Source organism: Fukomys damarensis, unplaced genomic scaffold (genome assembly GCF_012274545.1).
Source record: "Fukomys damarensis isolate Sample0158 unplaced genomic scaffold, DMR_v1.0_HiC HiC_scaffold_11, whole genome shotgun sequence".
NCBI classification, from domain to species: Eukaryota; Metazoa; Chordata; class Mammalia; order Rodentia; family Bathyergidae; genus Fukomys; species Fukomys damarensis.
Genome location: NW_022900923.1, coordinates 3,881,633 through 3,906,572, shown reverse-complemented (window position 1 = coordinate 3,906,572; position 24,940 = coordinate 3,881,633). Strand labels below are relative to the sequence as shown.

Here is a 24,940-nt window from a genome sequence, read left to right as displayed (position 1 = left end):
ATATATATATATATATGTATATATATGCTCTACTGTGGCATTCTGGGAATTCTGTTTGCTTTCACCCTAACACATTTATAAAGCACTGGCCTTGAAAGAACTCTTCCATAAAGAGGACTTAGTAAATGTTTTAAAGATGCATAGAAGAATCATTGAATTGGGACTTAACAAAAGGTATCTTTCCTGTTCTGTCTATACCACTGCCTGTGAAACAGAAGAGAAAGCTTTGGAAGCCAGCTGAGTTTTGACCCTGTCACAAATTCTTCTACAATTTTCCTAAAGAAAATAAGGCTGTGTGATAGGTCTTTAGCTTCCTCAGAGACAAAAACGGTCCTTTTTTCTTCACAGTTCTCCATCCACTTTCAAAATTACAGAACCTTCCAGCTCTATGAAGGTGTAAAATAAGGTGGGACTGATTGGATTGATTTTCTGGACACTCTGGCTGCTGTTTCAGTCAATTTCCTCTTCTGGTGTCCTTCAGAACAGACTAAAATGTGGGCTTTTCACAGTCTTCGCTAACAAAAGTAATGAAGCTCAACTGTGGGGCTTGTTCTCAATTCATTCAATTAAGTGAAAGAGATGCATGCTGTAACACTTTAAGGACTCATCCATGGTCTAGTTTGGTACTGGAGGCCCCTTTCTTTCCCCCTCCCCCTTTTCCTTCTCCCTCCCTTCCTTCCCTCCCTTCTTTCCTCCCTCCTTCCTTCCTTCTTTCCTACCTGCCTTCCTTCCTGTTCCCCTCTCCCTCTCCCTCTCTCTCTTTCTTCCACCCACCCCCCGTCTCTGTCTCTCTCTGTCTTCCCCTCCCCTCCTTTGAGACAAGGTCTCACCAAGTCACTAAGTTGCCCACACTGGATCCAAACTTGAAATTCTTCTTCCTCGGCCTCCCAAAGGACTGGCATTCACCACCATGCCTGGCTCACAATGGAGAGTCTTAATTTAAAGACTGTTTTTCTTTCACAAATGGTGGCTCAACCTTGAAGAACAGAAACTCTTCAGCATCCAAATGAGCATGATTTCTTAAAACAAGCATAAGCCCCTGGCTCCATTCCAGAACTCATGCATGCCCCAGTTCATCTGAATCGCTGTAATCCCCATGTTTTCCTATATCTTAATTGCACTAGCTGTGTTCCAGTATAAACAGGGCAAGGAAAGAGAGCCCGCCAGCATGAACACATCATCTACCCAATGAGGTTCTATCATTGGCACTCATGTTCACTCTAAGGCACCTAAATGACTGCTGAAATGGTAGCACGGATATCCAGTAACTAAGAAGTTCTTCCAGGCAGTTCTTCCTGACTCCATCTTAACTTTCCAGGTGGAGAGCTACTCTGTAGGATGAGGAACAGCTCAGACCTTCCATACAATGGTTGAAGGCAGCATGTTTGGAAACCGTTCTCTCTGGGTGCTGATTAAGATGGGCAGTCCAGGGGGAGGTAGCTTCTAGAACCTTCCTCAGGCCTGGTCTCATAGACCATTTTTAATAGGTCTCAGCTGTCCACTGTGAAGATGTCCACTGGGCCAACCAGAAACTCCTCATGTAGACCTCACGCCCTTCTTGCAGACCCAGCTGTTCCTCCAGAGTGGAGCCACTGGTGTCAGGGCCTGAAGCTGCAGAAAGAGGAAGCTGCAGAGTGGCTATGAGTCCGGATTCACCTCAGCTCCCTTAGAAGTTCTGCTCCTTAGCAATGATTCAGGAGATGAACAACACAGACAGTAAGGTACTTCTGATTTTATAACTCTGTCCCCTGAAAAATCACTTAAGAAGCGAATGCATAGCTCTGCTCTCAAAGCTTCAGATCCCCTCCGTTTGAAATGCGGGGTGGGTCAAATCCAGTAAATCCGCAGTGGGGTAGCAGTAGATTGTGAATCTTGTACAAAACAAAGCTTCAAGGGGATAACTGTGAGAGAATGTCATCTGTGTAACTGTGAAAAAACCCCAAGATTTGTATTTCATTATGTGTTTCAAATGCAGAGGAAGTGTGGCACGAGTGCAAAGATAGAAAGCAAAACAAAACAGTGAGAGGGGGATTGATTCATTGTTGGGATGCATTTATAAATAAATGGAGTGAGATTAAAGTACTTCCACAACACAGAGAGTGGTAGTTCTAGTTCGTAATTATGTTGAATTGTAAAGGCCTGATATTAGGACTGGAGCAAAGAAAAGAATAACCAGAAAGGGTGAGTTAATGGCTCTCATAAAATACAAGGAAAGGTAGTAGAGGTTGTTTGCTTCAAAAAGAAAAGTGATGAGGAAAAGAGGACATGAAAACCAGCTTCCAAAATCTAGGAGTGCAGAGGGACAGGTTATCTTGTGCTGTAGAATGAGACCCATGTGCAGCCCTTACGGACAGACAGCATTCAACCAGAGAGAGGAAGATCCGTGTGGATGTGGCTGTCGGGGGCTGGCGCGGGCCATCTGTCCCTCCAAGGTGTGAGTCCTCGGACACTAAAGGGCTTCTGGGAGAGACTGTCCTGTCTTGCCTTATTGAGAAAATAACAGTAAGAGGAGTTGGACACCAACAATACCAAGAGTGCACTCATGGGTGCAAGGCAATTGTTTTGTGGGCTCTCATTTCTACTCCAGTGAAGGTGGGAGAGACTGAGCATCGGCATATTGGGTTTACTTCTCTCAAGCTGGGTAATCTGGACCATCTAATTCTCTTCATATTTACTCACTCTTAATCCATGAATTGAATGTGTTAGTAATAGCAGCAGCCCATGCCATTTGGTTAAGTTGGTAAACAGCTTGCAGTCCCAGCAGGGTGTTCCCCACTGCTTATTAACTTAAGCCTTAGGGCAGAGCAAATCAACACCCTACCCAAAAATAATTAGGCAATCGCCTTACAGAAAATTAGGTCATAAGCAGGAAGCTTATGGAAGACACACAGCAAACCTCACAGTGCAAGACACGCATTGCACTGACCATTATAAATCACTGCTGTAATTCTGTAGATTGCAGCAAGATTTTCAGGCAAATAGGGAGCCTCTACACCCCCTGCACATGTAAGAGTCTATACCACTCATTGCAAGACTACAAGGAAAGTGCATTCATTTCTTGAAAGGGGAATTCAGAATTTGTTTGTTTGGGATAAGAATATTATTTTTCAACAGTGATGAGCAAGATTGTCCAGTGTTGAGCAAGAATGTCAAGGGCGGTGCCCTTTATTGCCAGTGTTTGTTGTAATCCTGGAAACATGGCACTCCTCAGTTTCTCAATCTGTAAAAAGGAAGAAAAAAAAAGTGTGGTTCTTATTAAGGGACTGAGGATGATACCCTGAATTTTTCAAGTTAATTAATTCATGGAATGAACATATGTTGGCTTCCTTTTGTTGACCTTAGCTGAACTCAGGAATAGCTGTATGGAAAACTGTGTTGTATAGCCCTGGCTCCTTTCCACACTGTCGGTGAACCCAAAGTATGAATGTTTTGTCCCTCAGATATCAGAGAACAAAAAGCACATATGGGGGAGAAGTAAGAAAAGGAGGAGCAGAAGAAAATGGAGCAAAGAAAAGAGGATGAGAAGGCAGAGAGAAAAAAATAAAAGGAAGAGAGTCTTAGGTACTTCAAAGAATGAGAGCATGGCAGTGGATCGGTTCCATGCCCCGCGCCAGCTGTCAGGACAAGCTGCCATTGTGAGGCCACCAGCGAGCCACATGTCACACTCAGTGTCCACCTGCCCATGGAAGGGGGTCCAACCAACTCTGTGCATGCACATCTCCTGTGTCTCCTCAGGGTTAGCCACGGCCTCCCTAGTCCCACAGTAGCCTGCCCATTCAGCACCCTCAGTTTCAGTGCTAAACAGAGCACACCCTGTGGGAGCTGCCTCCGTAGTCCTGATCCGAATGGAAAATGCAGAGGGACCGTGTGCAAAAGATGTGTCCCTGTAGTACGGGTTGATGGGGTGATGGAAACTGGGGACTAGAAAGTAGAAACCCCATGTCCGTCACAGTTCAAGAAAACCAAACACTATGGGCCAGCATCGCTGTTATTTTCCTGTTTTTTTACCATGTAAGAAGGAGTCCAAATATTCCTGCCGACACTACGCATGGTCTCAAGTAGCAGCGTGGCGAAGGCCAAGCACATCAGCTGACAAGCTCGCCCCTGCCAGCGCTGTGTCGGGGTTGACACCGCCTCCTCTCGGAGACTCCCGCTTTCCATCAAAGATGCTCCGGTGCTGTGTTACATTTAATAGGTGGGATGGCCGGAGAGGAAAATCAGAAACCACTGCCGATGCACTGTTTATTTCTCAGTCATTCTGTGTTAAATTGCTGTGACTTGAATGTCAGCAGTGTTTGGGATGTGGTAGTGAAATAAAATCCACGTCCTGGGTGCCAAGACAAATTTCAGAAAACCCCAAAACACAATCGTCTTGGTTTCTTGCTGGCTGTGTCTGTGTGTACACACACAGTGGCTGGTTTGTGGCCCTCCGTGCATTTGGTGGGTTGCTTGTCTTGTCACACTCTGGGGGATGTCGAGGCAACCCTGGCCTCCTTTCCCCACACCTCGGAGATTAACATCTCCCCAGGTGTTCCCACGCAGGTGGCGAGAGAACGATGATCTAACAGTGGGACTTAGAGAGGCAGAGCAAGTTTTGGAGAGCATCACCGTGAGAATGATGCAGTGGCAGAGCTGGGGCAAGCTCAAGCCACGGAAGTCCAGCTGCCGAGGGGTTCAGGGGACTGGACAGGGCACATCTTATCTCTTCAGCCCCTAGTTCTTCCAGTGAGCAGAGACATCACCATGATGTAAGTCAGTGATTAGTTTTTTTCCCCTTGACTCTGAGGTTGATATTGGATTTCCTGGATCTACAGAATGTAAGGACTTTCTGCATACCGGTCCCGGAAGTACTTGAGCCCCTAAGGGACCTGATGTCCCTCCATCTTCTCCTCTTCGGGCTGGGTTCTGTCAGGGCCTCTCAGTGCACCGTCTCAGTCCTGGCTGTGGTCACAATCACCCAAAGAACTTGGAAGTCTCCCCTAGTCCAGTGATCTGGACCCGTATCAGTCTTTTCCAACTTGCTGGGTCTGTTGAAGTGTTTGGTCAAGGTCAACCCCTCCAATCACAGAGGAATCCTGTTTTTCTGTTTTGAGAGGTTCAGAACTCTGGAGTGGTTGCAATTTCCTCTTTTCTATCTTACTTTTTTAAAAACTATGCAAAATACCTGGTCAAAAGTTCAGATGCTCCTTTGTCCTTCTCTTTGTGGACTTCTTTTCTTCCATTCTTTCCATTCGTGGTTCTCACAGTTTAGGGTTCACAGGCTTTGCCCAGAGAGTTTGCCTAGAGGCATCTGCACTGTTAGGGACACACTGCTGCACAGGATCCATATATCAGCTCATCAGTGGGGTCCTGTGTTGCCCTGAGTGCCTCTTGCTGCTTCTTCCCCGGGAGGGAGCCAGCTTGGATTTGAAGTGCAGGTGGATACTTGAGGCAGGGCTCACAGGACAGCTCCAGGCTACTCACAACTGCTTCCATACCCGCACCTGCTGTTTCACCCTGAGTCACTGCCACTGCCCTCTTGGCTTCCCTTGGACTCTCCCCAAGGACACTGACAGCAGGCCGGGTTCCTGGCGGTTCCAGTCCTGCTGACTCCAGGAACACTGCTGGTCGATGCTTAGCTCCCTTGTCCTGATCCACTTGACTCTGCTCTGCTCAGCTCTGCATCAGTGGACCTCCCATGTATGGTGCATCTGGCTCCCCTAGGTGACTGGCATTTACAGCAGGTTCCCAGGAGAGAATCCACTTTGGGAATCGCTGCTTTAGCAAACAGCAAATACCAGTAGGTCCTTGGCCCCAGCCCTCCAACACGGTATGCACTTTTCTCTCTGCTGGTGTTGTGGCGCGACCGTCCTAATGGGGATAAGCACTGCACGGTGGCTGAAGCATGGCCCTACTTCCGGGCAGAGCTCTGGACAGTTTTGGGTTTTCTTGCAGCCTCCACCCTTTCTCCTCTGCCACAGTCCGTCCCACAGGAGTGATGTTGTTCGAAGACCTGGAACTTTTTCCTTTTCTCCTTTATTAAAAGTAGTCCTGATCTGGGCGTTGCAGTGGGAGGTGGGAGTGCTCCGTGCAGAGATGTTTGGTGGGAGGGCGAATGTTCCTGCTGTCTTTCCTGAAGGACTTTGGTGATGGTGCCCCTCCTTGAGGGCACAGGGTGCTTTAGACGCTACCCCAGGACGCTCAGTCTCAGCTGCTCCTGTTCTTCCTTCCTCCTCTAAAGAAACCTGTCAGGCAGTATGGGAGCTTCCTGTCCAGGAGCATCCACAGAAAGTCACTTAGCAGCATTGCTGCAGGATGGTAAGGGGTCAGGAAGGGATCCGAGGGGAAGTTTGTCCTCGATCCAGGGCTCTGGCTTTCTGTCCACTCGCTTGCTCACTTGTGCTACCTAGATAGCTGCTCCCACGGGCCTTCGCCTCACTGTGCAGCAAAGAAATAGCTGCAGAAGACCACCTGCTGCCCCCTTCTTCACCTCGCAGTGCTGGCTCAGCTTCACTTGGGATTAGAACCGAAATCACCTTAAAGATCTTTGGCTGTACCACTGGTTTTCCACCCCTGTGTGCCAGCAGGGCTAGGTACAGAACATGCAGGAGCTCTCTACAAAACGAAAGCATGAGGCCTCTTGTTCAAAAGATAAGAGAAAGCGAGGTTACAGATTCTAAAATGTAAAACTTCCCACTTTTCTCTTTCCCTCTGTGTGTAGGTGCAGGTGTCAATGGTTGATTTGCTGTCAAGTCCTTTGGGCACCAGGGGACCCTGGAGTGAAACACACAGGCACCCCGGAGCATGCAGCCAGCCAGGCACAGCATCCCTGGCCACTAGCTCGAAACAGATGCTCCCTGGGCCAGGCACAAGCATCCCCTGCCCCATGGAGCCACTGCTCAGCCCGTGGCATTGCATACTGTGCCCCTAAAACTGCCACTGAGGCCCCGTGGCACTGTTGGCTGGGGTGGGAGCAGCTGACGCTGCAGGGCCCTGCCAGAAGAGTGGTGGGTTATGTGCCTGACCCCAGCCTTCCCGAGTGTGGAGGTGACAGCAGCAGATACCAGGTGGGCCAGAAGAGGCTGGATGAGGCTGAGGACAGGCATGGGCAGGACACAGAGTCCCGGGCCAAATTTCTGAGCCCCTTGCACTTGCTCTACTGCCCATTAAGCTCCACTGACAAGCTATTAATTCTAAGGTAAAATCACTAAGGATTTCAGGACTTGGATCCCCAAGCGTGAAACTCAAGCGTGAGGTCTTTCAAGAATGTGGAGACCCTGGGCTCCTGCCCTGGTCACAATGAAACAGTTTGTGGTTCAGTGCCACAGGTGGGCTTTCTGAACTCAGTGACTTTGGAAACTCAGAACTGATGAGATGCTCTTGTTTTTTTCCCCACTCTCCATTTCCCCAAGTTTGAACAGGGAAGGACCCCGCACCCGGGAGTGGCACAGCACCTTCTGTGTGCAAGGTGCCCAGGGAAGCGTGGGAGGGGGAGCCTCGCCTGCCGGTGTGAACCTGAGGGTGGAGGGAACCTAAAAAGTGGGTCAGAAGTGGGCAGCACGGGCCAAGACGCAAGTGTCTCTGAGCTGGCAGAGGTCAGGCACAGGACTTGCCTGACCGCTTGACTGTCCACTGCGAGGACTTGAGAGAGAGCGCCTGTTCCCGAGGTGGAAATGAGCGGTGGAGGGGCCAAGGGAAAGGCTCCACCCCTCCAAGAGTGTGTGGGTGGATCACTGGGCAGCACAGGTCTGCCCCGCTCTCCGGCCACCCTGCTTCTCTCTTCCTGGCGCCTACTAGGCCCCAGTGAGGGACAGCAGCTTGACTATTCCCAAAGAAGAAAACATTTGGCAAATCACTTGAATCCTTTAGCCGGACAGGAGGCTTGTGACCCATGACAAATGACAGCAGGGACTGTCCCTGGACGTGGTGGCTCCTCATCAGCAGTTGCAGTCCGTGCCCTTGTGTGCCGGGGGCAGGGTGGTTGTGGCATGTCCCCGCGGTGATGACACGGGAGCAGTCCCATTTGTAGGAGACATGGCCCCAGGACAGGTTGCTGTTGTGGCCGTCGAAATAGAGATGGGCTCCAGGGCTCCCCAAGCCCCAGAGGAGGGGAGAAGGGCAGACTGCATGTGCTCCGAAAGGTGCGGGACTGGCTGACTCCCCAGGACTCCTCCTGTAAATATTTGCAGACACTTGCTGTGTTCAAAGCCCAGGGCGGAATCCTTGCAGGGTTTGCTTAGGAGAAGAAGAGACAAAACTGACCCCGTGGTCGTAGACAGCCGTAAAAAGGAAGAGTGCGTATGGGCAGAAGACCAGAAAGGGGGAAAAGTGGTTCAGAGTTTAATAAACATGAAGGAGAATAAAAATAAATCTCAAAAGCACTTATTTACAACTCCATGGAAAGATGAGATGCGGACAGGCGGGTGAAGGGTGGGTGTTTGTGGAGGAGAAGAGACCGTGGGCCCATGTTTACCCTTGTAGTGAGGGGAAACTCGCTCCGGCCTGGCTCTTCCACAGCGTGTGCGGCCTGCTTCTGCCTAAGGCGAGGATGAGTGGATGAAAGCAGCCCCTCGGCCTTCGGAGCAGTGCCTGGCCTGCTTTCCGCTGAGCTGGAGAGGCTGGGATAGACTCCCAGCACCGGGGTGGGCGTATTCCAGAGCACAGAGAGGTCCAAGAGGTGCTCCTAAAGGACAGTGAGTGTCTCCAGCGTAAGAAAGGGTAAACTTGAGTCATCTGTGGGAAAATGGATGCACCTTGAGACCACAGCGTTAAGTGAAATAAATCAGACACGGACAGCTAAATATCGTGTGGTTTCTTTTATATGAAAAACCCAAAATATAAATAAAAACCGAAATAAAAGATAGGTAATAGGAAGAAAGGAGGTAGATCTTTCTCAAGGGGGAAGGAAATCAGCAGATGGTGGGTGTGGGTGGGAGGAGGGAGAGGGGATGAGAAAATAATTTAGATGTGTTGTGGACAGGTGCCAACTCCCCATGAGGAGTATGAGCGTTGTACGCCACAGACATGTACGAACAGTAATGATAAACATGTATTACAGTAAAAGACACATCGCTACGAATCCCCTGAAAATCCTCCCAGTTACTTCGAACACACTTATCTCACTGTTCTCGCCGCTTTGTGAAGCAGTTCTGGAGTCCTTTTTCCTGAGGGTCTTTGCAAGATGTGATCAAAAATATGGTGAATGCTGCTGCTAAGTGCCGTACAACTGAGAGGCAAGCTTGTAAAAGCATGACAGCATGTCCTCATCTACCTTATTCACCAGATCTGGCACCGTGTGACTTCTGGCTCCTCCCCAAAGACGAGATGACCGTGAGAGGTAAATGTTTGGAATGCACTGAGGAATTTGAGGCAGCCACGCCAGCACAATGAAAGAGGACACTCAGGAAAGAGGACTCCAGAGCTGCTTCAGAAAGTGGCAAGAAAGACGGGATGAGGGGTTGGAGCAGGGGGGAGATTTTGAGTGGGTTTTATGGAAATGTGACCTTTACTGCAATAACTTTTAAACATTTAAATACATACCGCATTTTTCCACCACAGCTCACATTTCTTCTCATCGGTTACCTTTTCTAGCTACTGTGCTGGGGGGGCTCCAAAAACCTTTTTACTGGTGTGAACGTTTCCCAGCCTGGACTCACCCTCTCCCCCAACAGTGTCACTGTAGCCACACAGTGTGGGTTATCTCTGTGTCTGCATGAATGCTTGCTTTTCTCAGAAATCTGAATGCTGTGGATTGGGGGGGCATTGTTTATTTGTTTTTTGGTTGGTTTTTGAGGCTTCTGGTTCACCAGCTGCAAAGCCGCAATTCACGCATTCATTTTATGGACCAGCATTGAGCAGAGGGGTGGCTTGGAAGTCACCTGTTCTACAAGGATTTGTGTTCAGAGTCTCTCACATATAGGGAAAGAAAAACTGCAGAGCTCTGAAGATAAGGAAATGTTGGTGTGTTCGTAGAATTTTTTTTTTCCAGCATAATTGTCAGGGCATGGACTTCCCAAGAAATCACGAAAGGTATTTATGTCTATTTTGAGATCAGCAATCTGGCTTGTTTATTTAGTAAGACGTTAGTGTTGCCAATAGCCAGATGCCTGAGTCTTTTAAGACTCACATTGATGACCACCTATGCAAACAGCAGACATTCGGTGAGCCCTTGTGTGCACAGCCCTGTCCTGAATATTCAGGGAAAAAGAAAGGGCTGGCAAACAGTCTCTGGCCTTGAGATTCTTAAAATTTCACAGGGGAAAACAAAATAAACAAACATAATGCCCATGTCATAAAAATGTTTGTAATGAAGCACACAACTATGAATGGCTGTGCTGTGCTAAGCTACATAAGGGCAGGAAGTTAGAAAGAGATGGCGCCCCCAGACTAGATGGAGCCCTGGGATTGGGAAGTCAGTGCCTAAGAGATTTTGGAAGAAGGGTGTAGACACGTGGTTGTAACACGGGGTCTGCGTGGTGTTAGTGCCTGATGAATGCTGTGTAGAAAGCATGGCGGGGGTGGTTGGCCTGCTTTTCCAGATCTGGTGTAGTGTCAAATGCATATGCAGAGGCAACGGCAGGTTACTAAAAATAACAGCAAGACTCTGAACCATGCATGAACTTGAAATCATTGGGTGCACTCTGTCTTCCACACAGTTCAGAGAGGAAGGAATCTGTGCTGATTCCTTCTCCCTGTTCATGAGGGTTACTGCCCACCAATAACCAATATTATCCCCAATAAAGAAGTTTAAGGTAGACCTGATGTAGCTAGCTTATGGGTATAGTTTTGTTTATTTGGATTTCCTCACTGCAAATTGGTCCTATGTGCGAAGAACCAAAGTGCCATAGCCACACAAGATGCAGCACATGAGCCTGGATAAAAGTAGAGTATTTGGATGCCAGACTTTCAAGGAAAAAAAAAATACATGGGCAAGCTGCTTGCCATTAGGAGCTATTTTCTTGGCACATCTGATCAAAGTGTAAGCAGGCCCGACAGCTCCCGTCCAGGATTTTCCACTGCTCTGTCAGCCTCCAAAGGACAGGGTTAACTGCACGCCCTCAAATGTTGCTGGAAGTGGTTTGCTAATCTCTATTAATCTGCTGCCTCTGTAACCAAATGCATATGTTTATTTTATTTCTTTTGTTCTGGTTAAATTGTTAACGGTATTAAATTGGCCATTGGAAACCAAGCCATTCTGTATTTGTTTCCTGTAGGGTTTTGGGGACTGTCTCATGTTGTGGTCTTTTGCGCATGTGCAGTGAGTTTTATCATTTTCAATGATTGCCCTAACTTTTTACAGATGCCATCCCGCCCCCTTTCTACAGACCCTACTTCAGAATCGTCCGATTCGATGTCTCTGCAATGGAGAAAAATGCTTCCAATTTGGTGAAAGCGGAGTTCAGAGTCTTTCGTTTGCAGAACCCAAAAGCCAGAGTGCCTGAACAACGGATCGAGCTGTACCAGGTAACCTGGGGTTGGCTGTTGTCATGGGCGAGCAGTTTGAGGTCTTTGGGTAAAAGATTTTGTGCTGCCTGAGTTTCTTCTGTGATATGATCTGTTCTATGCATCTGCAGTTGCTGCGTAGGTAGGTGTAGGCCTTCACTGTTGTCCTGTTGTGGGAACAGTGTGCCTGACCCTCAGGAGTGGCCGGGGGTGCAGTCCTGACATTCTGCGGAGCCCCTTCCCCATTGCTCTGGAAACTCAGGTGATGTTGACCAGATGCCACTGTGACAAGGCAATCAGCTGACATCCCTGTTTGTTGTGCCACACTGTCCCTTCCTCTCTTCCTTCCAGTTGTCTTCTTCCTTCCTGCTTTTTTTCTTTCACTTTTTCTTTCCTAACTTCTCCAGTTTCTGTTTGTTCTTCCGTTCCACTCTCTCCAGTCCGCCCCCTTCTGCGCCCCTCACACCCTCTCTCCCCTAGCAGCCCTTACCTCTCCTCACCCTCCTCTTCTGATATGTTGCTGGACAGTGTGCAAGAAAACAGCAAAGGGCCTGGTTGCTGAGGTTTCGGGGTGCTGCTGCAAGCTCATACCTCAGGTGACGTCTGTCTGGCTAACAGCTCCAGTGACAAGGAGGAGCTGTGAAAAATGCACCACCTCAGGCCCAGCTGCACTGAGCAGGACTCAGAACCTGCACTCTAAGGGGACCCCAGGGGGATTTCCGTGCACTGCTCAACGTGTGATCCGTGTCATGGAAGGCAGAGCTGGGGGTCTCATGTTTGAGTGAGGCTTCCAGAGGAACCCCAGGCAGGGCAAGGATGAGGGGCACGTGTTCTTGGCAGAAGGAGCAGCTCTCCAAGGGCAGAGTCTTGCAGTGCTGGTGCCAGGCCAGCGCTCTACCACTGAGCTACATCCTCACCCCCAGTGACCAGGTCTCTAGGGCAGGATGGAGGGGCCTGCATGGGCTCTGGGTGCTGTGGGGGAGACGGAGGGAGAAGGGGGAGACTTTAGAAGAAGAACAAACCCCCAATCCCCAAAGATGGGGAGTGACAAGTGACTGCATGTGTAATGAAGTGATGAAAAAGCAGTTCCCCTGAGGAAAAGGAAGGAGTTAACATCTGCGTGCAGAAGTCTCTAGTTCTGGAAATCGGCACCGTGGGATGAGGGTGTCCCCAGTCGTCACAGTGCACGTGGAGACGGATGTGCCTTGCTGATGTAGGTGAGAGCTCAGGAATAAGTTCAAAGCCTTTTGTATAGGAACAGTCGATTGACACTGTGCTCATGAAGAAGGATTCTTACTTACACAGATGGGTCCTCAAGAACCTCTTCCAGCTTCTAGCTGGGCATGGTACACACCTGTGAGGCTAAGGCGGGAGGATCACAAGTTCGAGACCAGCCTGTTCAACTTAGTGAGACCCCTGTCTTAAAAACGAAATGGCTCAGTCAAAGGCACTGGGTTTAATTTCTAGTACCAAAAACAAAGAACTTCTGCCTGGAGACCTTAACTCTTCCGGCATCCTCAGAGCTTGAGAGGGCAGCAGGCACTGGCAGTGACTTCACCCTTTGCCACCTGCGCAGTGTCAGGCAGAGCATGCGCCTACGTCGGTAACTCTGTGTCCTCAGGATGAGACTGATGCGTGTGTGTTGCCGGGATTCTTCCTAGAGGGCTGAGTATCAGGGAAGCCAGGAACCTGGGCCGGGGTCCGGTGCTGCCAAGCGGCAGGCCTGGGACAGAGACCCCCTCTGACCCCCAAGGCTGCTCATAGCTAGTCTTTCAGTTCTCTCCCTGGAGAAGAGGAGGCACAGAAGGAAGTGAAGGAAAAGTAGGGCGGAGGGTGGGGACAGTGGGAGGGAAAGTGAAGAGTGCTTTCTGTGCAGAGAAGCCAGGATAAGAGTGGCTAGATCAGTTGGAAGGTGAGTCATACAAACAGACAAACAAGCACATAAACAAATGCCTCCCCCACTTTTGGTAATCACGCTTACATTTATGTCCGTAACACAGGACAGTCGTTCTCTGGTGACAAGAGCTGCTGCAGATTGGCCGTGGGTCCCCTCAGCTGGCTCTCTGTTCACAGCAGGAGTTGCTAAGTCACTGTCCTTCTCTGCCTTGTGGCCTCGTGCTCTGATGGCCTCTGCCCGCAGCCTGGCAGGAGTCTCCCTCCCTCCCTTCCACAGATGTGTCGCCTCCAGGATGTTCTGTGTCCCATGCGGCTGGCAGTCCAGACAGTGTGAGTTCAGAGTGGATGCGTCCCTTCCCAGTGGTGTCTGCAGTGCAGACTGCGCCCTGACACGAGCTGCGAGCTCTGTGTGGACGAGGGTCCCTCCGGCGGAAGGATTTCGTGTGGAGTTAGGGCGTGGTCACTGCCTCTGAGCACATATCAGAGAGGCAGTCTTAGCCTTCAGAATCTCTGAAGAGTGGATCGTTTCTAGGACAGGGAGGAGCAAGCAGCAGGGAATCAGAAGGGAAGAGCTGGAAGAAGACACACAGCAGCCACACAGGGCCCTTAGACTTGGAGTTTCCCACCACGCCAGAGAGCCCAGCACAGAACCAGCGCTTGTTGGGGACAATTTCCCTACGTCTGAACCCTGTGTGTAGCTCTGTGCACACTTTGTCCTTGGTCCCTTCCTGGGTCTTAACTTCCGCTCTGGCCCCCATATTTGGAGACCCACCTGTGGCCTGTTTCTAATCAACTTTCTAGTTGTCTTCGGTATCATCTGGAGGTGCCTTTAGTCTCCAGCTCCCTTTTCTGGTCCCAGGACAGAATTGGATGCTTATGCTGAGTCTTGAGTTACAAAGATGAGGCTAAATTATATTCAGGAAGTTGGATATTTGGAATATGTTTTACAGCATTTTATAGCCAAGAGTGCTGAAATCTTATTTTGCAAAAGATGTTTTGGTTCTCAAGCAGGCAGCTCTTCAGCTATCTGGAAAGCTCAAAGCCTCTGAATGGTCCCACTGCCCCATGTGTGCCATCACCTGGTGTTGTGCCCCCTGGAGGGAGGAAGGGGGGACTGCACCAACTCTCAGATGTAGGGGTGTGGATGAACATAATGGGGTTCCTTGGGATGTTGGCTTCAAGTGGGTGGTGGGATGGAGAGAGAGGGAGGAGGAAGAAGAGGGAAGGAACATCTGGGTGACCTCCAGGGCAAGAGCACTTCCCTAACCATAGACTCCCAAGGGAGCTTCTGTGGGGATATCCACAGTCCCTTTCTGGAGATTCTTACTCTCTCTGGAAAGAAACAGGACAGAGCGGTTTCAGAATGTTTTCCTGGTGATACACAGTAGTCATTTTCCGCTTTGGAATCAGATCTTCCCATAAACTGTTGGGAAGTCCAGATTTAAGGCAACCCTAAGCTTTTGGGCCCATTCTGTCCCGGCAGACATATTCAGGTGCTGTTTCTGAAGTCAGATTCTAAGGCTGATGGACCTATGCCGGCATATGTGGGCACGAGCTCAGGGTTGGTCCTTCACAGTGCCACGGCCTGCTGGTATACCTGCCCAGAAGAGTTAGGGCACCAGAGCTTCTGCCGAAGTGTCGTTTAGCTGGGTGAAACCACAAGTATGGGAACTCACAGTTGTCACTGCCTTCTGCTCCAAAAAGTGCTCATTCAGAACTTTGATAAAAGAAAGTGAAATCTTACCATCCTGCTTTCTGGAGCCTCTGTACCGATACTCTGATACTGGACCCTAAATAGCATATATCGACTGGTCCAGAAGATCACTGATGACTTTGCTTGGAGTGACAGCCAGAAACACTGAGTCCATGTGACCTTCCAGAAAGTCATCAGGTGTCTGTCTCACATGGAAGCTGGGGTCGCCCTTAGTCCTCTTAATGCCTAGGTCTGAGAGTGACCCAGCATCATTTCCCCCTCACAGTGCCGATCAGATGAGCTGCACAGTAGCCCGGGTTCGAAGGGAAAGGAAACAGCCTCTGCCTTTCTGCTGCCCGGTGTCAGGTGGAGGGAGCAACATCGGAAGGACGTCTCAGCAGCACAGTCTTCCCACCCCAGGGACATGCCTGAGTGTCTCTGAGAACAACAGCCCCAGACACTGGAAGAGCAGCTCTGACCTCACTTGTGATGCTATAATGAAACACCTGGGGCTACTTAGTTATGAAGAAGAGAGGTTTATTCTGCTCAGGTATAAAGGGTGAGGGTCAGCATTGACTCCAGTGTAGGCGTCCTATGCTATATCACCTCAGGTGCCACAGTGGCAGGAGGGCATTTGTGACAGGGACAGACCTCATCCAAGGAAGGAAGCTGCCTCCCTTTAGAGCCTGCCTCCGAGGGTCCCCCACCTCTCAGCGCCATCACACTGGGGACCAGGCTCCCACACATGAAGCCCGGGGACTCACCTCAACCATGCCCAAAGCACAGTGGAGTTGTGAGAGTTTGGGCGCACTTTGTCACCTCCCTTAGGCTCCTCAGAGGGGCAATACTGAGCTGCCTGCCAGAATGAAGGAATTTCTTTGAGCCCAGTACTATTCACTTTAGCAACATCTAGGCAGAATAGAGAGTGGGTGCGGGCTTGGTGGATTGTCGCACCCAGATTACGTCAGCACTGAGTTCTGCTTCCGGGTGCGCCTCACCCATTGTGAGCTGAAGACCACGTCCTCGCTTCTCCCTTTTTGTGAAGCAGCGTGGGGTGCTGTTCAGTAGCACGGGCATTGCAGCCCATGTTTTCTTCGTTGTTCCTGAGTTTATTGTGGCGTTTTTTGTGGCAGTGGAGTGTCACCTCCTAGCTCTTGACTTCCATATCTCCATTCCACCAAGGGGAAGAGCCTTCAACTGAGTTATCTGTGAAAGTCAGTTACCAAGTTATTTTAAGGACTAACTCGGTAACTCCAGACCACCAAGTGAAATTATACGTAAAGAGCACTGGAGAAGCAGAGTGATGGGCTGGGTTCATGTACTGCTGAGCATCAGGGGAAGTCACCACCGTGCCTTCTCACCTGGGTGAAGCCACAGATGCTGGTGCCAGAGAGCTTACCAGAAGATCTTCTGCTAGGGGATCCCAGAAAATCAGAGGGAAATGAATACGTTGAGAGGAATGAGCTCAGGGGCTTAAAGGGAACCGTAGATGTCTTGACTGTGGCCTTCGAAAGCACTGGTGCTGTTCACTCTCACAGAGGATTAGGGTGTCCATCTGCACCGCCAGCACCAGGCTTTCCGAGGACTCCTCTCTCCAGAGGCTTCTGCGTCAGATGCCTGACAGGAGAGAGCAGTCAGTCTGCCCTTCTGAACGTCTTGCTTTGTACCTGGATTCGAATGCCTTGTTAAATTTGCATTTCAAAAGTAGCCAGCGTGGCAAACGTGATGAGCGCTCATTTCTAGAGCAGATCATTTGCATGGGTATAAAACAGTGGCTCAGTCCTAAGTCATTTATATCCATTTATTTTTGGGCTTCCGGGGGGCTCCCCTCCTTGATCACAAGCCCCTTTATTTACTAAGAGAGAGGTGGAGATGTTTCAGCAGCTTCTGAGGAGATAAACAGCCTAGGAGATCCATTAGTGCCCATAAATCCTGCTGCTCAGAAAGCTGATGTATTTCCAGTGATTTGTGATGTTACCTTTCTGGGTGTTTTTTTATGGCAACTTAGGTTTAATACAAAAGACCAGTTCGGCAAAGGTACAATGTCTAGTTCTGACAAACCGAACTCCAGGGCCTGAAATCCTCAGTAGATGTGAAAGCAGCAGGTCTCGCTAACTTCCCAGTTCCCACAGAAATCCCCTCTGGAACTGTGACTCCTGATGTGGCCGTTCCAGGGAAAATTCCATTGTTAAGTGCATTTTGGAACATCTCTCCTGAGGCAGGCTTACAGAATTTCACCTGTTTCTTTCCAAGATGAGGCTGCCATGGGTGGAACTCACCGTGAAGTTGATATTTTATTTATTTATTTAATTTATTTTGGTCCCGGGGTTCGAACTTGGAACCTTGTGCTTGCGAGGCAGGTGGCGGTGGCACCACTGAGCTGCATCCCTGGCCCCCACTTATTTTTGGTTTCAAGCTGTCTAGTGAGAGTACGAAGTGATTTTTCAAATCCGAGGATGCAAGGCTGAGTGGATATTGATGGGGCAAAATAAGTAACAGGGTTGTAGAAGATGAGTGAATCACCAAGCGTGTTTGTGAGTGCCCCATGAACGCTGTCCCTGTAGACTTCTGCGTGCCCGTCCCAGAGGGTTCGCAGGAACGTCCAAGGTCGGTGGCTGGACCTGGCTCACGAGAGCTTCTAGCTCTTCTCACGCGAAAGGTGCAGCACAGCACTGACGGGGTTAATGAGAGTAGCCCCCTTGTCACACACAGGTGAACACCCGCCCCGCACAGAGTTCAGCTTTCATTTCTCCCCTTGCCCAAGGGAGTGCAGAATTAAAAAAAAAAAAAAAAAAGAGGTCAGCCAAAGCAACTGACTGTCTGTTAAGTGAGACTTGGAAAAAGTGCCACTTAAAAAAAAAGTTACACTGTGCTGCTGTTGTGTGGAACTTTATGGCACAAATCCCCTGAACACCAATCCTACCCCGGCGCCACGCTGGAGACACACAGCAGAGTAGCAGCCACTTTAAAGAAAAGCCATGAGGTATAATAAACACTCTGTTTGCACAAGGCTATTAATACGGCAGGTTTTATTTTTTAACTGATCAAACGGCGTGCTCTCCTCATAAGAAAATCGGATTGTTATCATTTGCATCAGCTGGTGGGGTCACCTAGAGTCTGTTAACCTTGTGAGCAGAGAGCACCCCGAAAGAGATGTGAACAGCAGCCCTTGCACACCATGTCCCGGGAAATAGCAACAGTCATGCAATGTAATTAATGATACCATTGTTCTTTCTCATAATATGACTCCGTGGCAGTTTTGAGAGTCGTTGCTGACCCATTAAGTTTGTTCACACTGTGTATCTGTCTGTGTCTCTATCTCCATCCACCCACCCATCCATTAGCTTAATCGTGGTCGGAACCCTATGAAGGAGGTTCCTTTTGTACCCATATTTTACCAACGGAGGAGCCGAGCCTGGGGCACATGAGGTCCAGCAGCTTGTGGCCCCACTCTTGAGCACTGCCCTGTTCCAGCAAGAAGAACACCGTCATGCTGGTGGCTCCCTGGGGGTTCCAGGTACCGAGGAGGCCCTGCTGCCGAGGCTGCTTGTCCGTCTGTCCGTCCATCCGTCAGAGGTGAAAGTGCCGAACTGGCAGCAGTCTTGCAGGTGTAATAGCCGTGCTTGGAAACTGTTCACGTGGAATTTGCCTTCTCCAGAGCCCTGATTTTGAACTTCCACAATCTCAGAATCTTAGAAGATGTTCTCCCTAGCTCCTCTGCCCAGGAAGGGCTTGGGCTGCTATTCAGGGGCTTTGCTTCCAGGCCTCGTGGGAGAGGTTTCCACTTGCCAGGCTCATGCTGAGCAGTCTGCCCGGACACTCTCTGTCCTGGGTGCTTGGTACCTTTCAAGTCCTGCAGGTCACTGGTCTCTGGGTTTCTCAGTGAGATGAGGACGATGGTTTTGTCCATTGAGTTCCTGTTACCACTGGAGCAGAGCGGGTGGGTGGGGCAGCCGTCCTTTCACTGTTGCGTTGTTTCATTGCTTTATCAAGTCCCAAGGGCAGTCCTTTGGGGGCTGGAGGTTGTGCTGCACCTTGCTTTCTTGTTGAGGGATTACTGCAGGGCGCCTGACCCTGGTGGGGTGCTTTGCACCTCGTCCTGTCCACTCACCGCTGTCCTGTGCTGCACCACCCTAGGAGTCTTGATATTTTGCTCCCTCAGTTGATTATTAATAAGCCTCCTTGTGTTTTCCATGTTGTAAGTGTTCAGCGTGCCAACTTTGCTGTAACCTGTTCTAGGGCAAAATCTATTTCAAGGAAGGATTCTGACTTACTTTTTTAAGGCAACAGGGTTCAGAGCATTTTTGAGGAACTGCTCTTCTAGATTGCTCCCATACACTCTTGAGAATTCTATCACAGGGACAAGTCTGGATTTCTGAATGGTCATGTTGATTTTTCAACACTGCCAAGGTTCTTCTAGGGATGGGTTCAGATAATTCAGTTGATCTTGCTAGTTTTTATTAGGGATATGCGCGGTCCCGCCCCATTCCACCTCGGACGACTCTGCCCCTGCCCAGGCGGTCCTCACCTCTTCCTGGGTTTTTCAGTGGCCTCCTGCTTGGTCTCCCTGTTTCCCCAAAGCTTTTGCAGTGTAGCTTTCACAGTGACCCCTGGAAAAATGGTGGTCACATCGAAATCCCCCGTGTGCTACAGTGTCCCGCTGGTGAGTGGACGCCAACACCAGTTTCTTCCCTGAAAGGCTAGCTTTGGGCACACTCAGCAGCCTCCCTCTCTCTGCCTCACTCCTCCCCAAGCCCCTGGTGGCCACCCATGCACTGTCTATGTGAACAGCTTGTAGGGAAGATTTGGCATGCTCTCATCACAAAGAATGCCGGTAGAGGTGACGCCTGTGCTCATCACAGCACAGTGTATATGTGTTTCAGAACATCATAGTGTACCCCATAAACAGTTTAAAAATAAAGTAAATTTTTAAGCCAAGTTGTTCAAAGCCCTGCGATGGCTTCTTATCTCATTGCATGGCGAGACCACATCGAACTTGCTCCTACTGCTGTGCTCTTGGCCACGACTTCCTCCCTCTGTTAATGGCTCCTGTCCTTGGCTCCTTTATTCCGCGAGTGTCACCTGTACAGGTGCCTTCCCTGCCACTCTGTCTAATGTCTCAGGCCCCCTCCCCAGCACAGCCCACCCAGTGTCCACTGGATATTGCTTCTCTGTGGGCTTCGTCATCGAACATAGTGGGTCTTCCACTCCATCTTTATGTGGTCTGTGGTGTCAGCTCCACTGCCAGAGGTAAGAACTTGGAACGCAGCCTGCGTAACAGGTGCCTGGTAAATGTTCTTGAATTAATTAGGAAGGGTTCCAAATAAGATTTAAGTACAAGGAATTATGTCAAAGTAAATATGTGGCTTCACAAAGGGAATTTTTTTAAGAAGCATCACTCAGTTTAGACTTGGAATTTCTGTTACATTTGTTTTCTAGATCTCTCTCTCAATATTTATGTTTTGTTTTGTTTTTGTACCAGGGATCAAACTTGGGTCCTTACACTTGCAAGGCAGGCAGCAGACCCACTGAGCTAAATCCCCAGCCCCTCTCTCAATATTTATGAAGAAAGAAATACATAGGCCTGTTTGGTGACATAGCCAGAGGCCCTCACCAGAGGCCAGAGCAGTGTGACCATCCAGGCTCAGTGGTCGTGGCCCCCAAAATGGGAGCCGTAACAAACATCTTTTCTTTACAAAGTACCCAGCATCAGATGTATACTTAGAGCAACACAAGAAAGACCAAGACAGTAACTGATAAGCTGTACATTTGGGGAAAACCTAGGTGTATCAGGTATCTGCTTAGGCTCGTTACCTTATAATAACAGCCCTAAATTAAAGCGCTCAGATGAGTATAGATTAGATTAGAATACAGGGCAGGCCACGTGGGTGGTAGGAGTCAGGAAGAGAAAAAGGTGTATTGGAAGCATGTTCCCAAGTGTGTGTGTGTTAGTGTGAAGTGCGAGAGGAGCCCGAAGGGGCGAAATTCAGAAGACAGAGCCCCAGGGAGCTCGCAGACTGGACACAGCAGAGATTCCCTCCTTCCAGGGCCGGGAACACCTGAGTCACTGTCGGGATATGGAGGATGTGGCTGTGTGGCGTGGCCTCCAGGCCTGAGAGAATTTGGTCGAGCGAAGGACATTAGTCGTGACTTAATTTCCCTTCGCTGTTCACCCCGACTGCTGTTTCGCACAACCCCTTCCCTCGGCTGTGACACCAGGATGCAGGCAGCTGAGGCTCCACCTCCGCTGTGCGCCCCATACTCCATGCTCTCCTGAAGGCCCCAGCTCCCCGCCCCCACAAAGCCCCGGACCCATGATGTGAAGTGTGCTGTTTCTCCACGTGTGTGGCCAGCAGAGGCCCATCTGTAGAGAATGAAACCAGGAAACAGCAGAGAATAATCAGGTGCTCATGTCACACAGCAGGGACACCTGCGTGTGTGTAGCAGACATCACCTGGGCTCTGTGCCTGCGTTCTTCACAGCTGCACAAGGCCGTGAGTCACACAGGTCCCCACACAGGACACCGTAATGCAGCCACCTGGGCTGCAAGAGACGCAGTTTCCTCGCTGCCTCCTCCTGGAGCGGAAGTGTCCTGGCCAACTCTGGGGAGCTCTGGCAGTGACAGGATGCAGTGATGACATAGTGACATGAGTCCTGGGTGTGCTGGGCCACCTCCCTGGTGTCGGGCACCCATAGGGCCCACACTGACCAGGAGGCTTCCTTAGCAGGAAGGGAGCGTCACCCTGGTGCCACCTCACTCAGTTCTGATTCTCCATGAGGCCCCATTTTCTATTACTAGGAAACTCTCTTTCTTGCTTTTTTCCCCCTTGTCTTCATTCTCCTAATGAAATGTGTTAAGTAGAAAGGCTAGCCTGAATTCTCTGTAAAGCCCCGCTGGCCTTAAAGTCATGGTGATACTCCTGCGTCGGCCTCCTATCATGCTGCTATTGCAGGTGTGTGGTGCCACTGCCGGCAAGTGTGTTTTTTAATGAAATATGTCAGTCAGTAGGAACTGGCCTGGGGTGTGTGTAAGATGCTGTAGAGAAGACTGTGTCGGGTAGTGAGGAAGGACCCCGAAGGATTTCACAGCTAGACTGAGGATTTTAGAACACACCCAGCTTAGTGTGCTTTGTGAATTCCCAGTGACAGAGCTTGGCTTGTGCCCCCCAAAGGTGTGTTGAGGTTCTGATCCTGTGTATCTCAGAAGTGACCTCACTTGGAAAAGGGGCCGTGCAGGTGTAATCGGGGAAGAGGAGGCGGGGCCTCTGATAATCATCCAGCGGTGTCTGTGTGAGAAGAGAACAGTATGAGGGCAGAGCCTGGGGGGTAGCGGGGGGAGAAGCCAGGTGAAGATGAAGCCAGGTGAAGATGAAGCCAGGTGAAGATGAAGCCCTAGACTGGAGCGAGGCGGCTGGAGGTCAAGGACACTAAGGGTCACCGGGAACCTCTGGAAGCAGCAAGAAATGAGAGAGGATTCTTCCCCGGAGACCTCAGAGAGAGCAGGGTTCAGCCGAGACCTGGTTTCCAGGTTGGCGAGGGCTGGGGCGGTCAGTGATCTGACTCTTCCTGCAGTTCTAGGAAAGCAGCACACCTGCGGAACCAAGCTGTACACAGCGTGGAGAGAGATGTGTTGATGGTCACCTTTGTACCCGCACCTGGTTCCAGGAAACCTCCTGTGTGACTTCACGGGGTGCCCCTTCAGGAGCGTGGGCCAACTGGTTGTCCTGGCTTTAGTGTAATGCTTTCCTCACGGTTAATCTAAACTGGAGGAAGTAGCTATGAAGTAAACGGAAGGAAAGGAACCAGTGTAGACTCAGCGCATGTGAGATGCTCCTCATTTATTCAGGGGCTGGATGACTAGACTAACTGACCACGCCGTGTCAGTCCCCGAGTTAGCAGTGTTGGGCTCTCGGCAATTGATGATAGCTGACAGGTGTAGGAGTGGTGTCGGGCACATCTGCTGTTCCTGTGCAGACCAGCTGAGAAAGGCTTCTGGAGTGTGCTCTTTGGGTCAGTCTGCATGCCAGAAAATCAGTAGTGTTAAGACTTCAATCCACACAGTCAGAGTTCTCTAAGATCAAATCAGTGAATATATACTCTTTACCTGTGGTGCCAACAAACCAGAATACAAACGTCTGTGGAAATTCCAGAAAGTTTGTGTTTCTCTCCAACTTTGGGGCGCTTAGTGACTCACTGGAGGACGTGAACATTTACACGCGCACACAGCCATCCAGGAAGGCGCTATGTGCAAGGGGACAGAAGTCCAGCCTCTCCAATGACTGCACGCAGAGCTGGGAAAGGAAATCGACTCTAGAGTGAAAGAAAACATTTCACTGAAAGGCTGGACTCAAAAGTTTAAATGTGAAAAACGGAAACGGTTGTTTTGGTTTGATTTGGTTTGGCTTGAGGAGAGTATTTTTTAGGTGAAAATCAGAGGAGGGAGAAAGCTTCCTGGTGGTAGAAAGACAGCATTTTAGGGTTGGCATATGGCCAAGGCTTCCTTAGAGGCAAGGTGAGGCTAGGAGGGTGCACTGGTGTCGGGCTGGGTGTCACGCCCTGGAGTAAGGGAGGTAAGGCCTATTCACTGCCCATTAGTCTGAGAAGTTTTTGCTAGATGAGGAGCGTGAGTCTAACAGCAGTTCACCGCAACTGAGTGTGGACCACTGTGACTTCTCTCGATGAATGTATGAGTAGACTCGAAAGGCAGCATCCAGCCAGCAGCAGCGTGGGTTTATCTGGCCCTTTTCCCTGCTACACTGCTGGTCTTCAGGGGCCCTTGGCAATTGTGTGATTCCTCAGAGCAGCTGGTGGGACCACTGAGAATATGGAGCAGATGCCGGGGCTGCCCAGGTGGATGGGGCTCTGGGGCTAAATGCATTGCACAGCTCACTCCAGCCTGTGAAATGCCTCTGCTCTCTGCTGTGCACAGCATGCGGGTTAAAGAAACAGCCAGCCGGGAGGGGAGCAGCTGAGGGTCCGGGGCCTGTTCTGCTTTGGACACTGTATCGCCGACCCGGTGAAGGCTTGGCATATGCAGTGCCTGCTGGTGCCACCTGGCTGGGGAGGTCGGCTCCGGTGTTGAGTAGCAAACCTAAGACAGACGCAAGGGCAGCAAGGGGAAGCCTGGATGTACGAAGCTCAGGATTGGCCTGGTGTCGTCTACAATGACTACAAGGAATTCCGTAAACCAGCACTGGTGTTCACTGTGGTCCCTGTGCTCACAGCATCACACGGGGAGATGTTAGAGATACAAATCTGGGGGCCACAACATCCTCCTAATCAACCAGACATGTGGGGCTTGGGCCCAGCATGCAGCGCTCATGAGCCCTCAAGATGTTTTTGATGCAGGCTGAATTTGAACCCTGGCCTTCCCTCCCTACAGGCCTTCCCTCCTTACAGGCCTTCCCTTATTTCTTGTTCTTTATTCCTGCCTTCTAGGACGGATTCGGGGTGGAAAGTCAGACTTAAGAACAGTGTGAGTGTGAGAAAAGTGGCTTCGTTACACAGAATTTACCATGCCTCAGTGTGATGTGGCTGCTGCCCTAACTAAGTCACTTGCACGAGACGTTGGGAGCAGAAGAATGGACGTAGCAGCCACTCCCCTCTCTGCGGCCGCCACATCCTGTGGTCACTGCGTGCTCTCCGGACCCCATGTGGAGTCTGGCGAGGGACTCATTTTAAGAAGGACATGGAAGAGAGGCTTGAGCGAGCAGTGCGGCCCTTTGGCTTTGTCCCAGAGGAGATCAGCTCTTGTGCTTAGGGCCTGGCATGCTGCAGAAAGAGATCAGAATTCAGTCCTGGAAGACAATTCACCAGCACACGGAGGGTGAGATGGTGTCTGGGCTGTCCCTCTGGCACTGTGCTGATGCACCAAATGCAGCATGAGGGCCTCATAGGGTTTTTTCAAGGCCTAAAATATATGTGGAAGTG

General features: G+C 50.1%; 1 protein-coding gene and 1 long non-coding RNA gene across 2 annotated transcripts in view; one reads left to right on the top strand and one right to left on the bottom strand.

The window, feature by feature from the left end:
• Positions 1 to 24,940, top strand: part of Tgfb2 (transforming growth factor beta 2) — a 75,056-nt gene that overhangs the window by 34,969 nt on the left and 15,147 nt on the right. Inside the window, exons 3-4 of the mRNA XM_010642498.2 lie at positions 9,263 to 9,316; positions 11,279 to 11,442. Coding sequence (XP_010640800.2) covers positions 9,263 to 9,316; positions 11,279 to 11,442 — 218 coding nt within the window. The remainder of the gene's footprint in view (positions 1 to 9,262; positions 9,317 to 11,278; positions 11,443 to 24,940) is intronic.
• Positions 13,020 to 15,760, bottom strand: LOC104875113. Its single transcript, XR_783951.1, has 3 exons — positions 15,062 to 15,760; positions 13,403 to 13,845; positions 13,020 to 13,205 (listed from the first exon to the last, which is right to left on the bottom strand). It is a non-coding gene; the product is annotated as an uncharacterized LOC104875113 (long non-coding RNA).